Source organism: Myxocyprinus asiaticus, chromosome 36 (assembly GCF_019703515.2).
Source record: "Myxocyprinus asiaticus isolate MX2 ecotype Aquarium Trade chromosome 36, UBuf_Myxa_2, whole genome shotgun sequence".
In the NCBI taxonomy this organism is placed as follows: domain Eukaryota; kingdom Metazoa; phylum Chordata; class Actinopteri; order Cypriniformes; family Catostomidae; genus Myxocyprinus; species Myxocyprinus asiaticus.
Window position 1 is genome coordinate 33,074,111 of NC_059379.1, and position 23,712 is coordinate 33,097,822.

General features: G+C 46.7%; 1 protein-coding gene across 2 annotated transcripts in view; it reads left to right on the forward strand.

Annotated features, from left to right (window-relative positions):
- The window catches only part of prkg1b (protein kinase cGMP-dependent 1b), a 282,644-nt gene that overhangs the window by 33,664 nt on the left and 225,268 nt on the right, over positions 1-23,712 (forward strand). For both annotated transcript variants that reach the window (XM_051673736.1, XM_051673735.1), the window contains exon 2: positions 6,644-6,810. In XM_051673736.1, coding sequence (XP_051529696.1) covers positions 6,644-6,810 — 167 coding nt within the window. The remainder of the gene's footprint in view (positions 1-6,643; positions 6,811-23,712) is intronic.

Here is a 23,712-nt window from a genome sequence, read left to right on the forward strand (position 1 = left end):
CTATAACTTCACACAGAAAAGGTTATTAAGTTATTTTATCACATTAAAATCATGTTAGCACACATATTGTTAACGTCTTGTGGCTATACTTTTGAAACAGTGAGTATTTTAATGTTCAAAAATTGGCCCCATTCACTTTCATTGTGAGTGCCTCACTGTAACCCAGATTGTTGCTTTTTTTTAAAGAAAGGACAAGTCTAAATTAATTTTTGTGGTCAATATTATGCTACAAATCCATTATCATGGGTTTCACCTCTTAAATGTATGATATTGTTGTGTGCATTTATAGTTCCCTATCTGTCACTCACTCGACGTTGTGTCGATGTAGTGACACTAGGGGTCACACTTGGGAGCCCTGAACACCTCTGCTTTTTGAAAAAAGGCCAATGGGAATTGGCGAGAGAAATTTGCATGCCACTCCCCTGGACATACGGGTATAAAAGGAGCTGGTATGCAACCACTCATTCAAATTTTCTCTTCGGAGCCGAGCGGTTGCATTCAGTGCACTGAATTCAATTCAAACACAGTTCTCTTTACCGTTCACCTAAAACTGCTGGATTTACGGCACATTTCAGCGGCTTCTCCCCCTCTGCACCCGTGGAGTGCAGAGAACGCCCCTAGGCGCTTCGGCAGAGCAAAAGAGTATATTCTAAAAGAGTATATTTTCTTTAAAAAAAAGAGCAACACACTCGGATAGTCTTTTTTAAGATGCCTTTCCGTTTGTGTGTTATTCCTGGTTGCAGTCGTTATCTCTCTGCTTCTGACGGCCATGATCGCTGTCTGGTGCTGCCCACGCGGAGACATCGTTCGTGGATGGGTCTTGTCCTCATTGCGAGAACATGACCATGGCAACGTTGCGGTTGTAGCTTGCATTTGTAAGAAAGCAACCCCTGCGGCTCCCTGCCTCGGTCCTTCTATCTACGGGTATGAGGCAATGCCGGTAAGCACTGGGGGCGATTTGAGGACCTCAATGGGAGCATCTCCGCCGGGTAAACCCCCACAGACCTCCCATTCCCCAGCACGCTCGCTTGCCCCGGTCGGGCTCTCAGATGAGACCGCCAGCTCGTCTCACGGCAAGTTCGACCTCTCATTCGGAGCACGGGAAGATGATGAGTTATCGAGCGCAGCATCGGAGAGCGTGCTCGTCCACTCTGATGCGGATGCCTTGGCTGGGCTCCCTCCTTCGGGTGTGGTCGCCCAGTCTCAGGCCGACGCGGAGATAAAGGAGAATGCTTTCCCGGGCAGGCGGGAAAAGTAGAAAGGAGTGGAACCCTCCACTCTCCCCTGAACCCTTGTGACTCCATGATTGGTTCCTTGGCCCAGAGCGCCGCTCACGGCCGTGCCCCACCCCGGTCCCTTTCTTCCCAGAAGTGCATGACAAGAACGTGGGGTGCACCTTTTACTGCCCGATCCCGATCTTTCAGCTCCCCCGCTCTCACTACCCTCGATGTTGGGGTGGCCAAGGGTTATTCGGTGATACCCCAGGTGGATAAGGCCGAAGTGCCCATCCAGGGCCTGTAGGTTTACATCATCCCTGACGGCTAAGGCCTATGGTGCCGCTGGACAAACTGCCTCCGCCCTGCACGCCATGGCTCTCCTGCAAGTTCACCAAGCCAAGGCGCTAAAAGGTGCATGAGGGTATTTCTGACCTGGGATTGATGCAGGAACTGCGCTCGGCGACTGACCTCGCTCTCCAGGCGTCACGACCGCCGTTCACCGTCCCATTTCGGCAGGTTTGATACTCTAGCAGCAGACCCCCCCGCCCCTGCGCGCCCAGCCGTGGCACAAACACGCACACACCGGGTTGGCTCCGATGGACTGTGGGGACAATGTGCCTCCTCCCCCCTCCTCGACCAATCTTATGGTGGGTATCAGGTAAATGCTTCGATGTCCCTGGACTCAGCACAGCCACGGGGCTCGAGCCCCCGTGATATGGCACCACAGGCTCTGCCCCGCCGTGAGGCCCCACCTGCCGGTACGTCCGACATGATTATCCCCTTGATCCCACTTGCCCGGAGTTTGGATGCGTGGCTTGCGCTTTCCAACCCATCGCGATGGCTGACCCGGACCGTCCGGCTCGGCTACATGATTCAGTTTGCCAAGCGCCTGCCCAGGTTCAGCAGCGAGAGCGCCGTTACCTTGTGTGCGGAGTTCGAGACCCTTCTGCGCAAGGGCGCGATAGAGCCTGTCCCTCCAGCCGAGATGAAGAAATGGTTTTACAGCCCTTACTCTTGGACCTGCGAGTTCTGAACCGGGCCTTGCACAGACTCCTGTTCAAGATGCTGATGCAAAAATGCATTTTAGCGAGTGTCCGGCATCAAGATTGGTTCACGGCGGTAGACCTTAAGGACGCATAATTCCACGTCTCGGTTTTACCTCGACATAGAGGTAAAACCTCTGTCCTTGTCCCCTCGGCCTGTCCTTGTCCCCTCGCATCTTCACGAAGGTCGCAGAGACAGCCCTTGCCCCGATAAGGGAAGTGGGCGTCCACATACTCAACTACCTCGATGACTGGCTGATCCTAGCTCACTCTCGAGAGTTACTGTGCATACACAGGGACTTGGTGCTCAGGCACCTCAGCCGTCTAGGGCTTTGGGTCAACTGGGAAAAGAGAAAGCTCTCCCTGGTTCAGAGCATCTCTTTTCTCGGCTTGGAGTTGGACTCAGTCTCGATGACCGCGTGCCTCACGAACGAGCACGCACAGTCAGTGCTGAACTGTCTGAAGGCGTTCAGACAGAAGACAGCGGTTCCACTGAAACTTTTTCAGAAGCTCCTGGGGCATATGTCATCCTCTGCGGTTGCCACACCGCTCAGGTTGATGCATATGAGACCACTTCAGCACTCGCTTCAGACTCGAGTCCCGAGATGGACATGACGCGTGGGACACATCGTGTGGTCATAATGCCGATCTGTCGCCACCTCTTCAGCCCTTGGAATGACCTAGCATTTCTACGGGCAAGGGTTCCCCTAGAGCAGGTCTCCAGGTGCGTCGTGGTTACATCAGACTCCAAGATGGGCTGGGGTGCCATATGCAATGGGCACACAGCTGCCGGCTCCTGGACTGGCCCGCAGCTGCGTTGGCACATCAACTGCCTCGAGTTGTTGGCAGTACTGCTCGCCCTGTGGAGGTTCAGGCCATTGATCCAGGGCAAGCACATGTTGGTCCAGATGGACAACATGGCGATGGTAGTGTACATCAACAGTCAAGGCGGTCTACGATCCCATTGCATGTCACAACTCTCCCGCCGTCTCCTCCTTTGGAGTCAGCAGCGCTTCAAGTCACTACGAGCCACTCACATCCCAGGCAACCTCAACACCGCAGTGGACGTGCTGTCATGACAGGTTACACTCAGGGGAGAGTGGGGACACCACCCCCAGGTGGTCCAGCTGATTTGGAGTCGATTCGGTCGAGCACAGGTAGACCTGTTTGCTTCCCAGGAATCCTCCCACTGCCCACTTTGGTACGCCCTGACCGAGGCACCCCTCGGTATAGACGCACTGGTACACAGCTGGCACCCTGGACTACGCAAATACGCGTTTCCCCCAGTGAGCCTGGACCCTGACCCTGTGCAAGGTTCTGGAGGACAAGGAGCAGATCATCCTAGTAGCACCATACTGGCCCACGCAGATGTGGTTCTCGGACCTCACGCTCCTCACGACAGCCCCCCCCGGCGAAATCCCCTGAGGAAGGATCTTCTTTCTCAGGGACGGGGCACCATCTGGCACCCGTGAACAGACCTCTGGAATCTCCACGTCTGGCCCTTGGACAGGATGTGGAAGACCTAAGTGGCCTACCTATAGATACGATCACTCAGGCTAGGGCTCCCTCTTCTTCCCGACGCAAAGACCCCCAGAGATGTGCAGTCGAATCGGTGCTTTCCTTCCTGCAGGAGAAGCTGGAGGGGTGGCTGTACCCCTCCACCTTGAAGGTGTATGTAACCGCTATAGCGGCACACCACGACACAGTGGACGGTAAGTCCTTAGGGAAGCACGACCTGATTATCAGGTCCCTGAGAGGCGCTAGGAGGTTGAATCCCTCCAGACTGCATCTCATCCCCTCATGGGACCTCTCTGTAGTCCTTCAGGGTCTACGGGAAGCCCCCTTCAAGCCCCTGGAGTCAGCTGAGCTTAAGGCACTCTCTTTGAAGACTGCCCTCCTGACTGCGCTCACTTCCATCAAGAGGGTAGGGGACCTGCAGGTGTTCTCTGTCAGCGAAACGTGCCTGGAGTTCGGTCCGGACTACTCTCACGTGATCCTGAGACCCTGACCGGGCTATGTGCCCAAGGTTCCCACGACCCCGTTTAGGGATCAGGTGGTGAAACTGCAAGCGCTGCCCCAGGAGGAGGCAGACCCAGCTTTGGCGTTGCTTGTCCGGTGCGTGCTTTACTCATCTATTTGGATCACACGCAGAGCTTTAGAAGCTCCGAGCAGCTCTTTGTCTGCTTTGGTGGACAGCGGAAAGGAAGCACTGTCTCCTAGTGGGGATCGCCCACTAGGTCATTGACACCATCGTGATGGCATATCACGCTCAGGATATGCCACCCCCCATGGCGCTACGAGCCCACTCTACTAGGAGTGTAGCGGCCTCCTGGGCCCTGACCAGTGGCACCTCTTTGGCAGACACCCAACAACTTTGCGAGGTTCTATAATCTCCGGGTTGAGCCGGTTTCGTCCCGTGTGTTGTCAGGTCCGAACAGGTAAGTTCCGGGACAGCTGGCCAGGTGTACTGCTTGCGTATAGCACCTTTCCCCTCCCATGTGGTGAAGACGTGCGCCTTTGACTCCCAGTCGTGTTCACAATTTGTGATCCCTGGATTACTTTTCTCCTTAGCCTTGTGTACATGTGCTAACTAAGCCCTGTACTGGGGTAGGTGCTCCACATGCGCTGGTTCCCCATAGGTGACCCCATATGATATATCTTCCGCTAAATCGTTTCCCTGTCGGTAAACTGCGTCTTCCTTGGTCACCATGCTTGTGGAAACTCCTCCCCCCTCGGGTAGGACCTACCATGCGACTTCTCCACGTGACATTCTTCCATCAAGATTCGGTAAGACCATGTGACGTATTTCTACTTGAAATACCCCCCCTTCTCCGGGCGGGGTGTGGTCTCCGTGGTGTCTTCCCTTTGGGAGTGACACCCCCCCCCGACGTAGACATTTATGGCCCCCAGTCGGTTAATAAATTCCACTCTTTTTGGGGAGAATAAAAGAGGAAAAGTGGCCATGGCTTGGCTAGCCTGTCCCTATTTGTTGGGCAGTCGACCTGTTCCCGAAGGACCGTTCGACGCTCATAAGAGCATTGGGGAAGGTTACATGACGGCTTGGTGCGCTGGCTATGAGGCACACAGCGGTCTGCCCGTCTCACACCACCAGTCAACGTAACACAGTTCAGCTAGTTGTGGCGTTTTGTATAGGGACCCCTAGTGTCACTACATCGACACAACATCGAGTGAGTGACAGATAGGGAACATCCTGGTTACTTTCGTAACCTCCATTTCCTGATGGAGGGAACGAGACGTTGTGTCCCTCTTGCCACAACACTGAACTACCCGCTGAAATGGCCGGGACCGTGTCTCTGTTCCTCAGCACAAAACCTGAATGAGTGGTTGCATACCAGCTCCTTTTATACCCGTATGTCCGGGGAAGTGGCATGCAAATTTCACTCGCCAATTCCCATTGGCCTTTTCTCAAAAAGCAGAGGTGTTCAGGGCTCCCAAGAGTGACCCCTAGCGTCACTACATCGACACAACGTCTCGTTCCCTCCATCAGGGAACGGAGGTTACGAAAGTAACCAGGATGTTTTTCCTTGCTAACTGCATATTCAGTTATTACGCACTAAAATATTTACAGGTAATTGCACTTACACTGTTATTGACAAAAATTGCATACATAAAAAAAATATTTTTTGTGACTTTTCACTGCAAAGCAAAACACAAAGAAAAATGCAAAAAATGGCATCACAATTTTTGAGAAAAGCTGCAGCAAATTCAGTCATTTTGGGCCGCAATAATCAGGAAAAAATGCAGGGAAATTCTGGCGGAACTGACTTAAAGTCAGTAACTGTAATCAGAAGCTTACTTTTTGAACTAAAGATGTATTAGATTACAGTAATGAATTGTTTTGAAATTAGATTACACCCAACACTTGATACAGTATTCATTGTTATAAATATTGACAGAACTAGTATTCAGTGCGATGAATGAATGAATTGAAAATAAACTGAATGGTTTCAAACAGATTTTCAATCTGACAAGATTAATAGCTTTTTTTCTGTGTTGACAGAATGTTTTGCATATCACACATGTTCTGTTTTTATAACATGGTAGCCATTTACTTTTTATGGTGCTACTTGCTACTAATACCTACTTTAAACAAGGGATATTATCGAAAAATCAATTTCTATACAATTTTCGGTGAGTAATTTCACATGCTGTGGTGTGGAGTGGAGGTGTCTGGAGATCAACAAAAAGAGTGATTTGTGACTTGGGTGACTCAGTGCTGTGAAATTGAAGTTTTGTCAGAGGAACCCCATAGTTTAGTTAGTTTTTGATAAGGCATTCTCAGAAAATTACTTCACAATCTCTTTTTGATTTTATCAAGGAATAAAGTCAGCAGGTCTTTCATTTAGTACATGTCATCCGCAGGTCTAAAGAACTCATCAAGGAAGCTATTCTTGACAATGACTTCATGAAAAACCTGGAGCTGTCTCAGATTCAGGAGATTGTGGACTGCATGTACCCTGTGGAGTATGATAAAGAAAGCTGCATAATCAAAGAAGGCGATGTGGGCTCTCTTGTCTATGTCATGGAAGGTATGTCAAATATTTGTGTTTGGTATTTTTGAAAAGAGGATGATTAGGTGCATTTTGTTTTATAGTTATTGCAATATGGTAATATGATTTACTGCATTTTAGTACAAGTTAATTTACAGGTAGTGTCCAACTTTTTACCACATCTGCCAATGGCGAGCTAATTGAGAAAATGTTGTGACAATAGAGCACAATGAAGCCATCATTAGCCATGTGCTCAAACAAAAGTCAAGACCAGACATGAGCGCATGGCAAGAGAACCGAAACCGAACATGAAGCCATGCGCTCACAAAGACAAGACATAGAGCATGAGTGTCTGGATCCCAAGACCGAAGAGTCAGGATTCCGACACCATGCTCTAAACATGGAACACAGACTAGACAGAAGAGCAAACGGCAAGGAAAACAACCAAAGCTGTGTGCTCACACAGAGACACAGAATATAAGTGTCAGAATCCTGTCACCACAATAAACATGACTGACAAAGGTGACAATATCCTAACACACAGGGTTTGTCTGAATGTGTGACCCCCTTCTGTGCTGATGTGCATTCTGGAAGCATTTAAAAAAATCTCTTATGACCAGTCTGACGTATAGCCTGATGTTGATTGTGAAGTGCACCTTGTAAAAAATACATTTTTGGTATTGCTCTCCCTGAATTGGTCTCTCTCCAGGTGCACTTTGAAAATGTATACCCTTATTAAGAGCTTTAAAGAAGACACTTGAGATGATTTCAGAGTGTCTGTTTGGTTGTTATCCACGGATTTGTGCTATGCTACTGATTGCAGGCAATAAGCCAAATATATATTAATTATAGGAAATGATGCCAACCATGGGCACCTGCAGGACTTCATCTGAGGGCACACACATTTCAATTCTGGTGACTTTGAGAGAAGCCTTTTTTTTTTCTTTTCTCTCGATTATGAGTAGTATTCATGTAACTATTGACAAAGACATTTCTTCCAGTAACAGTTACTGTTAAGTTGCTGTACAGTAAAAAAGCAATATGCACCACAACGAATAGAGCAGGATCCATTTATCATTTGACGAATTTATTTTTAACTTGACACGGCGTCTAAAAATGCAGTGCTCCCATGAGAGAAGCTAAAAACTCAGTGAAATGTGGCGCAGTTGTCAAAACACATCCATCTAGCGAATGTTTCTCAAAGATACCTCTCAAAAAACCAGCCTTTTGTTTCAGTTGATTGTAGGAATATTTCCACTTTATCCAGTGCTGTTTGTTCTGTGTTTGCAAATATCCTGATATTGTTTTACTGTGTGAGAAACCGCTCCAAATGATTCAATGAGAGAGTGCTCCGAACAAATTATACTGAATCATGAATCGATTCAGAACGTTTTGAAAGCCTGTTTGGCCAATGCACTGAAAAGAACTGACTCAAAATAATTATTCATTCGACAACAGAAATACTGGACACACTTCATGATTGATGACATATTCTGAGAGTAAATGTTTCTCAGGTCATTCAGAGTGCTCAAGGTACGCACAGTGCGTATGCCGTACAGCTGCAGGTGCCACTGGTGCCAATTAGGTGAGAACAAGGAGTTTGCTTTAATGTTTTCTAGGGTCATTGGACATGGATAAAAATATTGCTTCTAAATGCAGTGTTCCAATTGCATTTCAAATTCACCATTAAGGTATAGTTCACCCATAAATGTTCCAAACCTGTACAATTTTCTTTATTCAGTAAAACACAAAAGAAGATCTTAGGCACTGTTTTCTATACAAGGGAAGTGGATGGTGATTTATACTGTCAAGCTCCAAAAATAATAAAAAAGCCCAATAGAAGTAGTCCATACAACTTGTTCAGTATTTTCACAATCTTCTGTAGCCATATTATAGATTTGTGTGAGGAACAAACTGGAAAATTTATAAATAAACACCTTGTTGTTCATTGAGAGTCTTCCCAATTTGTGCTCATGCTTTTTTGTGATTAATAGCTTAAATTTCAGTTTAATGACTACCTAAGTCTTATAGACCACAAAAATTTAGCCTGATCTCATGACAGTTATGTGACTGTGGGAATATTTTTGCAAAATTATATTATGTGGTTCAGTTCCAAGGTGAAATGTCCACTGTGTGCCACTAAAAGCACTGAAAAATGTCTCCCTAACAGATTTTAAGGTTAATGCTCTATTCAGTTTTAAATCAACAAAACTTACCTCCCTAACCTAAACCTTAAGATTAAACCTAACCGATAATGTCATAAAAAGATGCAACCACGTCATTCTGTGCTGCTCCTATGACATTTTTGCTCATGTGTCAACTCGCATGCTCTTCAGGACTCATACCCTAGTCTTTTGCATCGTAAGTGCACTGCTTTATGACTTGAGCTACTGTGCAATTTGAATGCACAAGAACAAGCTTGTAATTGAAGTTGGTTATGCAATGCAAATATTAACATGTATTGCCTTACAAGTCATGCACTAAAAGTGTTTTTTATTTTTTTATCCCCTTTTCTCCCAATTTGGAATGCCCAATTCCCACTACTTAGTAGGTCCTCGTGGTGGCGTGGTTACTCACCTCAATCTGGGTGGCGGTATACAAGTCTCAGCTGCCTCTGCTTCTGAAACCGTCAATCCGCGCATCTTATCACGTGGCTTGTTGTGCATGACACCGTGGAGACTCTGCATGTGGAGGCTCATGCTACTCTCTGCGATCCACGCACAACTTACCATGTGCCCCATTGAGAGCGAGGTTACCCCATGTGACTCTACCATCCCTAACAACCGGGCCAATTTGGTTGCTTAGGAGATCTGACTGGAGTCACTCAGCACACCCTGGATTTCAACTCGCGACTCCAGGGGTGGTAGTCAGCGGCAATACGTGCTGAGATACCCAGGCCCCCTCACTAAAAGTGTTTTGATGTCAACAGATAGACAAGGAGCTGGGTGAATAGTAAAGGCCTGCACACTTCATATGAACTCGAAGAACAAATGGGTGTGATGTCATTTCAAACAATATCTGGCCAAAATGAACATGTCTTTGAGTTCATTTCAGTGGTTCGTAACAGCTCACTAGGGCAAACTTTCAGGAAAACTTCGTACAAGCTACTAAACACCTTACTGCCATTGGTCCACCTCATCGGTAGGCATGGCCTTGAGCTCCACATACTTTGAAGCCAACAACTAATTCCCATTCAGTCAGTTAAGATCAGTCAACATGGACACCGATGTGCAGAGATAGTAGCAAACTGGTGCAAATGTACCTACATCTGTACGATCGTTTGCATGGACATTTTTTTGTTTAATTAGTTAACAAAAGGAAACAAATCTACTCAAATACTCTAAAGTGCCCATTCACTCTGTTGTTTAATATGCTGATTCACTCATGTGTTGTCTGCATTGAAAGCTATTCACACATTTGCCCAAAATAAGGTATGCCTATCATCATTCTTTTGTCTGTATTCTACCCATTAACACTCTTTTATGGACCCATCTTTCCAGTAGTATCAGTGCCATCATAAAGTACCATAACAGAGTTTAATCGGCACATATAGTGTGCACTTAGTGTGTTAGCACATTAGCGTCATGAATGCAAAAGGTAAACATGACAAATTACACATTATCTACTGCATATGTATATATTACTTTAAATCATCATCGAGTAGTTAAAACAGCTTCTTTTACTGATCTCGTGTGAATTCTACTCATAGAATGAAGCATGAAGTCTTTGATTACACATTTTAATGCCATATTAGTTGATGTTTTACATGTAGTCTTGAGCGTTCTCATATTTAAATGTACCGCTAAACGCCTCCCACAGCAGCATGGCGGGTGTCTGAATGTTTGCAAACAGTATGTTGCTGCTCATCTGTTTCGAACATCTTTTTGGCTCTGAACGAAGAATGAAGAAGCACTTTGCCGTGAGTGTGCCAGGGCCTTAAGTGTTAATGAACTGACTATCTGCCATTTACTTGTGATTTGTGTGGGAGTGAATGCATTTGATTTAGCTATTTACACTAACACCAGTGCGGGAGGACAAATAGTTTGGGACCCAAACAGTTTTAAATAGAATTGCTATTCTGCTATGTAGAGCTGTTAGCTGTGGTGTTTTTTCCCCTCAACTATGCGCCATAAACTGCCATGCTTGCCTTTCTAAAATAACCCCTGCCAGTCACCACATGAGGCTTGCTATTTTTCTCCAAACCTTTCAATCTGCTCTCAGTAAAGTGCACTCCACAGGCCGCTTTCCTCATCCTAGTGTATTGTTGTCCCTATAGAATACATCTCAGTAGTCGCCACTAGCGTCAGAGATGCTAATTTCATCTAATTCATTTACTTGCCCTTGTGTCCGCCCTCTCATTTAACTGCACACTCTCATAAGACTGGCTGTGGCCCATCTCAAAAACATGTTACCAAGCTTTATTAGCATTAAAGTGCAGGTGAAGTAAATGGACTGCTGCCCTGTGTTTGTCCTATTGCTGAGCGTTGGCTTTGTCACAGACAAGCTGAAAGGTGCGTGCTGTTAAAGCATTAGTTCACCCAAAAATGAAAATACTGTCATTATTTACTTACCCTGAGGTTAAGTCATTATTCAGTAATAATCTTCCCCTCCAGTGAGCTCTCAACTCAAGAACTGCTGCGACTGGATTATCAAATCAGTGAGTTTACCAGTGAGTTGATTAGTCTGATTCATGAACGAATCACTCAGACTGCTTTTGTGGACTGGATCAATGGATTTATTGAAAAAAAGAATGAGTTGTTCATGAATTTGACATTGCTATTTCTCTTATGAACTTGATGAATGCGCAAAAAAGATTGTGGGCGAATGTCAAGATTTTCAGCAACGCCTTAAATATTGGTCTGTTCACCACACAAGGCAATCTTCAGAAAACTTGGTTATGTTAAAGTTATACAAGCCTACTTTTATGATACTTTTATGGTGCTTTTGGGCTATTTTTAAGACTGAAAGCTTAAGTCTCAATTCATTGTAGTTGCATTGAAAAGAGCCACATGGAGGAAAAAAGTTGGAAGGATTTCCAATGACATGAGGGTTAGTAAATGATGACATCATTTTAATTTATGGATGAACAAATCCTTTAACCGGCCAATAGACTTCAATAGGTCAGCAAAACATACAAATGGATTTTACTCCCCCACCCCCCACCCCTTCTGTTAAATATGCTTCAATAACTTTGCTCAAACAGATGCCTTTACTGTACATCTGTCTGGAATTTGAAGCAATGGGTCACCAGATTTCCTGAGAGGCAAATAAAGGAATGAAAGTTTAGGAACATATTAATCTGACAGCTGTTAATGCTCACAGATTTCTTGTGCTTAGATTCACAAATAAGAGTAGAGCGCTAGATACATAGTAACAGGATCTACACATACTTTACTGGGAATATTCCCCAGTAAGTATAGGGGGGTATTCTTAATTTTTTCTACTGCAATGATTTTAAAGAAAATCATTGTTTAAATACAAAGTTTAAAGCTGCACTATGTAAGATTTTTGGTAAAAAATGAACAAATTGCAATTATTGATTAAGTACATAAACAATTAGTGTTCAAAACAATGTCCTTACCTTACCTGATTTGTATTTTGAGCTGTCGGGTCGGATTTGGAACAAAATCAATGGCTTTTGTCGTTCCTCTTTATGACATGTCCATAAACACAGGAAAGAAGGACCGGCTGTCTAGTGTTCCGGCCGCTGTTCAGTTCAGTCAGTCACTGTCATGCAGTTCAGGATGGCATCATGGCAGGCTGGATGGATGTTTATCTGTTATAATGCTTGGATACAGTATGTTGTCTGGTGTAGTTGTAATGCTTTTATGAATCGAACATTACCCGTGTGTTTACCGATCACGATGTATCCACATTGTGCTGTGAAGTTACTGTGCATGTTTACTAAATGTACAGCTTCTGAAATTGACTTCTTGTTATTGATATATTGCATATTTAAGCATATTATTTTCATGTTTAATAAAGTATATTTTATCCCCATCATTACTGCTCATTTTAAGTTTTTAGTTTACAGTGTTATTACGGTTTTACTTTATCAACTGAGGCTGAACCAGTTAATTTTTTAAATTTTGTTTTAGTCATAGTTTCAGCCTTTTGACAAAAATGTCCTTTAAAACTTGTCAATATTACGACATGCCATACTCATTCATTTTAGTCAGTTTTACTCTGACAAAAATGACATATCATTTTAGTCAACAAAAATAATATATTTTACTTGATGTGCAAAATGAACAAAAAAGTGTCAAACTGTAACAGACCAAATGTTAATCAAATATTGAAACATTTAGAATTTTTTTTTATAAACAATTACTAATGTAAACATGTATCAAACATACAGTATAAATATACATACTGTCCTTGTTGTGAAAAACTTGAGCTCCAGAAATAATTTATAGACTGAAGTGTCTATTTTTTATAAGTTAGCCTGTATTCTGAATTCTTCATGCTTTAGGGACTTATTAATTTTCAGTGAAACTATATTACATTGTGTGTAGCTTGTTTCTTTTGGAAACCGTGTATTCAAAACGCAAGTTACGCAATGCAAATACACATATTCTGACGAGCGCGTCGCTTCACTGTGCAGATGTAAGTTGTTCCATAAATGTTGTGGATACATTGATGATGTCATGTGTATTTTGTTGATTCTTGTATTTCATGTCTTTTATTTTGAAAAGTTTAGTTCCTGTTTCATGTCATGTGTCCCTAGCCATGTGATGTCCTGTTTTCATTGGTTTATTGGTTGATTATCTTGTTTAGAGTTCTGTTTGTTCATTGGTTTATGTTCTCCCATGTCTAGTATTTAAGCCCTCATGTTTTCCATTGTCCCTTGTCAGGTATTGTTGAATGTTACTTTGGTTGGATTGTTCATGTCATGTTTTGTCAAGTCAAGTCAAGTCAAGTTAAAGTCAAGTCCATGTTTATGTTTATGTTTTGTTCATGTTTGGATTTACGGTTTTGGGATTTCACATTTATTAATAAATTGCACTTGGGTTCTTCATTTCATGTCATTGTCATCGTCATTGCCAGTGCCAGCAGCGACGTTACAGAATACTTGACCCAACCATGAACCCAGCAGTTCTACTCCTACATCTACATCAGGAGAGTCGTCCCCTACAGGATTATGTCGAGGACTTCTGCGCTCTGGCCTGCCAGGTGAACTTTAATGAGGTTGCCCATAAAGACATTTTCCGTTTTGGATTAAGTGAGCCAATCTCCACTTTGATGCCTGGCGGTCGCAGTTCCCTCAGTCTCGCTCAGTATATCGACCTTGCCCTGTAGATCACTGGTTCTACGTTCACTGTGGGGGAGGTGGATGCCGAGCCGGAGTTTCCCGTCATGGCCACCAAGCCAGAGTTTCCCGTCATGGCCGCCAAGCCAGAGTTTCCCATCATGGCCGCCAAGCCAGAGTTCCTCATCGTGGTCGCTGAGCTAGCACCATCTTTTGTCCCGGATCCTCAGCCTGCTCCATGACATGTCACAGCAACGCCTCAGTCTGCTCCATGCCACGTCACAGCAACGCCTCAGCCTGCTCCATGCCATGTCACAGCAACGCCTCAGCCTGCTCCATGCCACATCACAGCAACGCCTCAGCCTGCTCCATGCCATGTCACTGCAATGCCTGAGCCTGCTCCATACCATGTCACCGCAATGCCTTAGCCTGCTCCATGCCACGTCACAGCCACGCCTGAGCCTGCTCCATGCCACGTCACAGCCACGCCTGAACCTGCTCCATGCCACGTCACAGCCATGCCTGAGCCTGCTTCATGCCATGCCTGAGCCTGTCTGCTCCATGCCACGTCACGGCCATGCCTGAGCCTGCTCCATGCCATGCCTGAGCCTGTCTGCTCCATGCCACGTCATGGCCACGCCTGAGCCTGCTCCATGCCACGTCACGGCCACGCCTGAGCCTGCTCCATGCCACGTCATGGCCACGCCTCAGCCTGCTCCATGCCACATCACAGCCACGCCTGAGCCTGCTCCATGCCACATCACGGCCATGCCTGAGACTGTCTGGTCCATGCCACGTCACAGCCACGCCTGAGCCTGTCTGCTCCATGCCACATCATAGCCACGCCTGAGCCTGCTCCATGCCACGTCACAGCCACGCCTGAACCTGCTCCATGCCACGTCACAGCCATGCCTGAGCCTGCTCCATGCCATGCCTGAGCCTGTCTGCTCCATGCCACGTCACGGCCATGCCTGAGCCTGCTCCATGCCATGCCTGAGCCTGTCTGCTCCATGCCACATCATGGCCATGCCTGAGCCTGTCTGCTCCATGCCACATCACGGCCATGCCTGAGCCTGTCTGCTCCATGCCACGTCACGGCCATGCCTGAGCCTGTCTGCTCCATGCCACATCACGGCCACGCCTGAGCCTGCTCCATGCCACATCACGGCCACGCCTGAGCCTGCTCCATGCCACGTCACGGCCACGCCTGAGCCTGCTCCATGCCACGTCACGGCCACGCCTGAGCCTGCTCCATGCCACATCACAGTCACGCCTGAGCCTGTCTGCTCCATGCCACGTCACGGCCATGCCTGAGACTGTCTGGTCCATGCCACGTCGCAGCCACACCTGAGCCTGCTCCCACACTTGTACCCACCCTTAGTTCTCCTGAGCAGGCAAGGGGAACTTTCAACCCTCCGACCCCACCTGGACCCTCCAAGCCCTGGACTCCCCCTTGGCCTGTCGGTCCCTCGACTTTGCTTCGGCTCTGCGTTCCCTCGGCTCCACTGTGGCTTCAGCCTGTCGGCTTTGCCAGGGTCCCTTGTTCCTCCAGCACCTCCTTGGTCTGTTGGTCACCTGGCTCCGCCTTGGCTCTCCAATCCTCTGGCTGCACCTCGTCACTCCGATCCATCAGCTCCACTGGGGACCTCCTTCCCTACGGCTCCAACTTAGTCCTCAGTCCCACCGGCTCTGCCTAAGTCTTCCGATCCCCCAGCTCTGCCATGCTCCTCAGAGCCTCCGGTGCCGCCTTGGTCCTCCCTGCCTCCGGCTCCACCCTGGCCCTTCGAGTCTTCGGCTACTCTCCGGGTATCCAGTTCCCCATGGCTCCGCCCCTTGAGCCTCTCACAGTTCTACCTTCCATAGCTCCACCCCTTGAGCCTCTTATGGCTCCACCCCCCATGGGCTCCGCCCTGATCCCATGCTCCATGCCCTGCCAAGCCATGCCTCAAGACTACCCCCCAGCTCCCTATTGAACTTTGAAATTTATGCACGTTTTATGTGTTTTATTCATGTGTTGGGGTGTCGGGAGCTGCCCCTTTGTGGGGGGGATATGTCATGTGTATTTTGTTTATTCTTGTATTTCATGTCTTTTATTTTGAAAAGTTTAGTTCCTGTTTCATGTCATGTGTCCCTAGTCATGTGATGTCCTGTTTTCCCTCCATGTTCATGTGTTTTGTTTTCATTGGTTTATTGGTTGATTATCTTGTTTAGATTTCTGTTTGTTCATTGGTTTATGTTCTCCCATATCTAGTATTTAAGCCCTCATGTTTTCCATTGTCCCTTTTCAAGTATTGTTGAATGTAACTATGGATTGTTCATGTCATGTTTAGTCAAGTCAAGTAAAATTAAAGTCAAATCCATGTTTATGTTTTGTTCATGTTTGGATTTACAGTTTTGGGATTTCACATTTATTAATAAATTGCACTTGGGTTCTTAGTTTCATCGTCATCTTCATCGTCATTGCCAGCACCAACAGCCACTCGTTACAGAAGAATCTCATATATAAATAGGATGCATTTCAATTAGGTATTTACCCCGTTTTAAAGTGGTTCATTTTGCCAGTCTTAGCATGTTCAAATCAATACCCAACATACTGGAAATAATAAAAATAATACAGTCTTCCATTTAACATGTATCAACCATATCATGGGTTTCACCTCTTAAAGTATAGTACAATACAAAAATTAATAGTAGATAAAACACTTGAATAATCATATTAAAATATACTGGTAACTGATGATTGAGGAAAGTCCCATGTTCTCTATGTTAAAGCACTTTGAGGTTAGTGTCAGAAAAGCACAAAAAGTGTCAAATTAATTAATTCAAAATATGTATATGAGAGTGTTGTTTATCTTCACCAAAGCAAGTAATATTTCATTTTTAAATGTTTAATCGTTTAACATAATAATATCAACATGAAAATAGCATGTTATGACTCTGGCTCTGAAGATGTCCAGGTAAGCTCAAATCATGAGATTCATCCGCCAGAAGAGCAGTGTCGAAACACGACTGACGTAAAGTGTTCTTCCGCAGCTTGCTTGAAATGTTTTATTTCAAACACAGATGTCGCTAGAGAGCACAAGGTTACATAGTGCAGCTTTAAATATGACAAAATTTTCTTGTTGGGCTTGTTGTCCAGCCTGACCTTTCAATTTTCCTTTTTAGTAAACTTAAGTGTTTATATTATAACAAAATCATTCTTTACATTTTTTTCTTAAGAGATTTAAAAGTCATATTTTCCAATTCATTTGGTTTGTATGTGTACAATTTGTCGTTTTATTAATAATGAACAATCAATGTCCCCAATTCTACTGTCTTTACTATCACACCAAACATTTTAGAGAACAACTGATTTTTTTTTTCTTTTTTAAATAAGGTCAAAAAATAGTCACAAAAAAAAAAAAAAAAAGAGGAGCATATCTCTGCCTGAACAGTTTAACAGTGTTGTTAATTTGAATATTTTACATTACGATCTGAAAGTAGGTTAAGGTGTCATTTACCAAACTGGTCAGTTTTTAAGAAATTTAATTCAGGAATGGTCAATTCAGGTCCACCTTTTTTTCCAAAAACGAAAGAATGTCATTGCCATCACAAGTAATTTCCATCACACACAATATTAAATATCCATACCATCACACATTATAACAACATCCACTTGAAGGTTGATCAAGGCCATGATCAGATCTTTTATCCATGACGAAAAAATGTACATGTACCAAAGCATTCTAAATTTTAGCATATAAGTAAACAATAAAAGATAATCATTTTTAGCAGATACTTTTTTGCAATATACCAGTTGGAAATGGAGAAATATATCAAGCAAATTGCTGGGGTAAAGTGCATTGTGCATGGGCACTGTGGTCATATGTCTAGGTCACCTCAATGGGGTTGTAACCTTTGTACATGCATTCACATTAATAACCTCCAGCGGCGGTCTCCCGCCCTGAGCGCCCAGCTGTGGCACAAATCCGCCCCCGATGTGACAGTCTCCACGGGTCATGAGGACAGGCCTCTTCCTCCCCCGTCCCAGGCTGTTCCGGGGGTGGTCACAAGGAGCCAGGTAAGTGCTTCGATGTCCTCGGACTCAGAACGGCCACGATGTGGTGTGGCACCTCAAGCTCCGCCCCGCCGCGAGGCCCCACCCACCGGTACATCCGATGACGTTGTCCCTTTGGTCCCCCTTGCGCGGAACTCGGGTGCATGGCTTGCGCTTTCCAGTCCGTCGCGAGGGCTGGTCCGGACCGTCCGACTCGGCTGCACGATTCACTTCGCTGGGCATCCGCCCAGGTCCAGCGGTGTCCACTTCACCTTGGTGAAAGATGGAAACGCTGCTACCTTGCGCGGAGATTGCTACCCTCCTACGGAAGGACGCGATAGAACCTGTCCCTCCAGCCGAGATGAAGAAGGGGTTTTACAGTCCCTACTTCATTGTACCGAAAAAAGGCGGTGGGTTGCGGCCAATCTTGGACCTGCGAGTACTGAACCGGGCCTTACACAGACTCCCGTTCAAGATGCTGACGCAAAGACGCATTCTAGCGAGCGTCCGGCATCAAGATTGGTTCGCGGCGGTAGACCCAAAGGATGCGTACTTTCACGTCTCGATCCTTCCTCGACACAGACCCTTCCTGCGGTTTGCGTTCGAGGGTCAGGCGTATCGGTACAAGTCCTCCCTTTCGGCCTGTCCCTGTCTCCTCGCATCTTTACGAAGATCGCAGAGGCTGCCCTTGCCCCGTTAAGGGAGGTGGGCATTCGCATTCTCAACTATCTCGATGACTGGCTAATCCTAGCTCACTCTCGAGACGGGTTATGCGCACACAGGGACCTGGTGCTCTCACACCTCAGCCGACTAGGGCTTCGGGTCAGCTGGGAAAAGAGCAAGCTTCTCCCGGTTCAGAGCATCTCTTTTCTTGGTTTGGAGTTGGACTCAGTCTCCTTGACGGCGCACCTTACGAACGAGCGCGCCCAGTCGGTGCTGGCCTGTTTGAAGGCGTTCAAACAGAAAACAGCGGTCCCACTGAAACATTTTCAGAGGCTCCTGGGGCATATGGCGTCCTCGGCGGTGGCCACCCCGCTCGGGTTGATGCATATGAGGCTGCTTCAGCACTGGCTCCAGACTCGAGTCCCGAGACGGGCATGGCGCCACGGGACACACCGCGTGGCCATTACGTCGGTCTGTCACCATCTTTTCAGCCCTTGGACCGACCTCTCGTTTCCACGAGCAGGTGTTCCGCTAGAACTGGTCTCCAGGCGCGTCGTGGTCACGACAGACGCCTCCAAAATGGGCTGGGGCGCTGTTGGCAACGGGCACGCAGCCGCCGGCCTCTAGACGGGTCCGCAGCTGCGTTGGCACATCAATTGCCTCGAGTTACTGGCAATTCTGCTCGCCCTGCGGAGGTTCCGGCCGTTGATCCAGGGCAAGCACGTGCTAGTTCGGACAGACAGCACGGCAGCGGTAGCATATGTCAACCGCCAAGGCGGTCTGCGCTCCCGCTGTATGTCATAACTCGCCCGCTGTCTCCTCCAACGGAGTTAGCAGCACCATGTCGCTGCAAGCCACTCACATCCCGGGTAACCTCAACACTTCGGCGGACGCGCCGTAACAACAGGTTACCCTCAAGGGAGAGTGGAGACTCCACCTTCAGGTGGTCCAGCTGATTTGGAGTCGATTCAGTCAGGCACAGGTGCACCTGTTCGCCTCCCAAGAATCCTCCCACTGCCCGCTCTGCTCGCCGAGGCCTTCCTCGGCATAGACGTGCTGGCACACAGCTGGTCCCCTGGCATTCACAAATATGCGTTTTCCCCAGTGAGCCTGCTTGCACAGACCCTGTGCAAGGTCAGGGAGGACGAGGAGAAGGTCGTCCTGGTAAGCACCCTACTGGCCCGCCCAGACGTGGTGCTCGGACCTCACGCTCCTCGTGACAGCTCCCCCCGGGCAAATTCCCCTGAGAAAGGCCCTTCTTTCTCAGGGAAGGGGCACCATCCGGCACCCGCACCCAGACCTCTGGAATCTCCATGTCTGGCCCCTGGACGGGACGCGGAAGACCTAAGCTGTCTCCCACCTGCGGTGGTAGACACGTTCACTCAGGCTAGGGCTCCCTCTATGAGGCACCTGTATGCCTTTAAGTGGTGTCTGTTCGCTAAGTGGTGTTCTTCCCATCAGGAAGACCCCCAGAGGTGCGCAGTCAGATCAGTGCTTTCCTTCCTGCAAGAGAGGTTGGAAGGGAGGCTGTCCCCTTCCACCTTGAAGGTGTACGTTGCTGCCATAGCAGCACACCATGACGCAGTTGACGGTGAGTCCTTAGGGAAGCATGATCTGATCATCAGGTTCCTAAGAGGCGCTAGGAGGCTGAATCCCTCCAGGCCACGCCTTGTTCCCTCATCGGACCTCTGTAGTTTTTCAGGGTCTACAGAGAGCCCCCTTTGAGTTTTGCAGTCAGCCGGGCTTAAGGCACTCTCCTTGAAGACTGCCCTCCTCACTTCCATCAAGAGGGTAGGTGATCTGCAAGCGTTCTCTGTCAGCGAAACGTGCCTGGAGTTCGGTCTGGGCTATTCTCACGTGATCCTGAGACCCCCGACCGGGCTATGTGCCCAAGGTTCCCACCACTCCTTTTAGAGACCAGGTGGTGAACCTGCAAGCGCTGCCCCAGGAGGAGGCAGACCTAGCCCTGTCGTTACTGTGTCCGGTGCGCGCTTTACGCATCTATTTGGATCGCACACAGAGCTTTAGAATCTCTGAGCAGCTCTTTGTCTGCTTTGGTGCACAGCGGAAAGGAAGCACTGTCTCCAAGCAGAGGATCGCCCACTGGCTCATTGACACCATAACTATGGCATGTCTCGCCCAAAACATGCCGCCCCCGGTAGGGCTACGAGCCAATTCTACCCGTGGTGTAGCGGCTTCTTGGGCCCTGGCCAGAGGTGCCTCTCTAACAGACATTGCAGAGCAGCGGGCTGGGCAACACCAAACACCTTTGCAAGGTTCTACAACCTCCGGGTGGAACCGGTTTGGTCCCAGGTAGTGGCATGCAACACAAGCGGATAAGCCTGGGATAGCCGGCTGGGTGTATCGCTTGCACATAGCGCCTTCCACCTCCTTTTGAGCTGAAGACGTGCGCTGTTAATTCCCAGTAGTGTTCACAAAAGTTGTTCCCTGGTTGACTTCCTCCGAGCCCTGTGGCAGTCGAGTTTTCGGAGAGACTCGCTGCCGGCCCAGTACACGCGCTAACTAAGAGCCCGGTTCTGGGGTAGGTGCTCAGCATGTGGCGGTTCCCTGTAAGGCTAACCCCATGCGATCTATATCTTCCGCTAGTTCGTTTCCCTACTGGCAAACTGCGTCTTCCTTGGGCAGAGCCCCTCAGTCTCCATGTTGTAGTAACTCCTCCCCCATTGGGTAGGATCTACCTTGAAGGCTCTCCACATGGTTGGAAAGACCATGTGATGTATTTTTCCACTTAAATATCCCCCCCTCTCTTGGGGCGAGGTGTGGTCTCCGCGGTGTCCTCCCCTTGGGAGGGACACCCCCCGACTAGACCTGGCGGCCCAGTCGGATAATCCCCCTTCTTTTTTAGGGAGTGGAAAAAGAGAAGGGGAAAGAGGCCATGACTGGGTTAAGCCTTTTTCTATCTCTGGGTAGTCGACTTGTCCCCAAAAAGGGCCGTTAGACACTCATAACTGTGTTGGGGGAGGTTACGTGTCGACCTGGTGTGCTGGCTATGAGGCACACAGCAAGTCTGCCCACCACACACCGCCAGTTCACGTAACACAGTTCAGCCTTGTGGCGTTTTGTATAGGGACCCCTAGTGTCACTACATCGACACCAACGTCGAGTGAGTGACAGATAGGGAACGTCATGGTTACTGGTGTAACCTCCGTTCCCTGATGGAGGGAACGAGACTTTGGTCCCTCCTGCCACAACGCTGAACTACCCGCTGAAATGGCCGGACCTTATATCGGCTCCTCAGCGTAAAACCTGAATGAGTGGTTGCATACCAGCTCCTTTTATACCCGTATGTTCGGGGGAGTGGCATGCAAATACCACTCGCCAATTTTCATTGGCCTTTTATCAAAGACCAGAGGTGTCTCGGGCTCCCAAGAGTGACCCCTAGTGTCACTACATCGACACCAACGTCTCGTTCCCTCCATCAGGGAACGGAGGTTACACCAGTAACCATGACGTTTTCTTCCAACTTAAAGACAAAACTACTACTACTAACTACATTTTTCAGTAACATGACAATTTTTCCAGTAACTTTTCCAGTAACGAGTTACATTTTCCAACAAGTAACATTTTATTGTGAACACAGCAATGGAGCAGAGGGAGTAATCAATAGACCTTATTCACGTTAGCAACATCTTTGCATTTTTAATGGGAATGACAACAAGCCTGTGAGGGATAGACTTACAGTCTCTTCAATGGCACGAATGGCACAAAGCTGTATGAAGCTCCTAGATCATATCTGATTTTCTACAACTCATGTTGTCTGGAGTTCTTTATATACTGAATGTTCTTGGACAGATATTTTATCAATGTTTTGTGCATGGAACAAACCAAAAACACTTTAAACTGCAGTACAGCCCATTGAAGAGACTGTAAGTCTATCCCTCACAGCCTCGTTGTCATTCCCATTAAAAATCAAAGATGGCACTAGTGTGAATAAGGTCTATAATGCGCTCACCTAAGATGCCCTCTCTCTTTCATGTAGCAATGGCAAAACCCAAACATTTAGGTTGATAAGTTATTTTGGACAGTTCATGTAAATGAACCAATTAAAATAAATAATTTCCTTCTACTTAGCATTGGGAACTCTGATTCAATTTAGTGAGTCTGTTATTTCAGACAGTTCATGCAAAGCTAGTTCACATGTATGATTCACTGATTCACTTGAGCTCTTTAAAGAGACTGAAATATTTAGTGTATTGCTGCTGTTTGTCACTATATTTTGATTAAATTATATAAACAGGGTGTTTGTTAATTTATTTACTGTTGTCAACCCTAAGATAAAGTAACCATGGTTTTACTAATATTAATATTGTAGTAATCATCACAATAGTAAGAATGGTTAATTTTGTGGTTACTGTGGTTTTAGTAAAAATGCTATGTTTAATATATGGTTACTGTAGTAAAACCACGGTTAATTTTCTGTAACAAATGTCAGCCTAACTTAATATATACAGTACCTCTCAGGTGATATTAATAAGTTCTTCTGATTGCAGAATTAAATTATATCATCCAGTGGTTAAATATCTAAATATATTTTGTCTTCTTGACGTTTTTGCGACAGGTGCAGGTGCTGTCACAAATATGCAAAAATGAAATGGCTAAATAAACTCACTTTCATGAGGACAATATATATATATATATATATATATATATATATATATATATATATATATATATATATATATATATATGTATGTGTGTGTGTGTGTGTGTGTGTGTGTGTGTGTGTGTGTATACATACACTAATCAGCCACAACATTAAAACCACCTGCCTAATATTGTGAAGGTCCCCCTCGTGCTACCAAAACAACGCCAGCCCACAATTGTACAGAGCGGTTATCCGAGTTACCGTAGACTTTGTCAGTTCAAACCATCAACAAAGGCATTTCCATCTGCAGAACTGCTGCTCACTGGATGTTTTTTGTTTTTGGCACCATTTGGAGTAAATTCTAGAGACTGTTGTGTGTGAAAATCC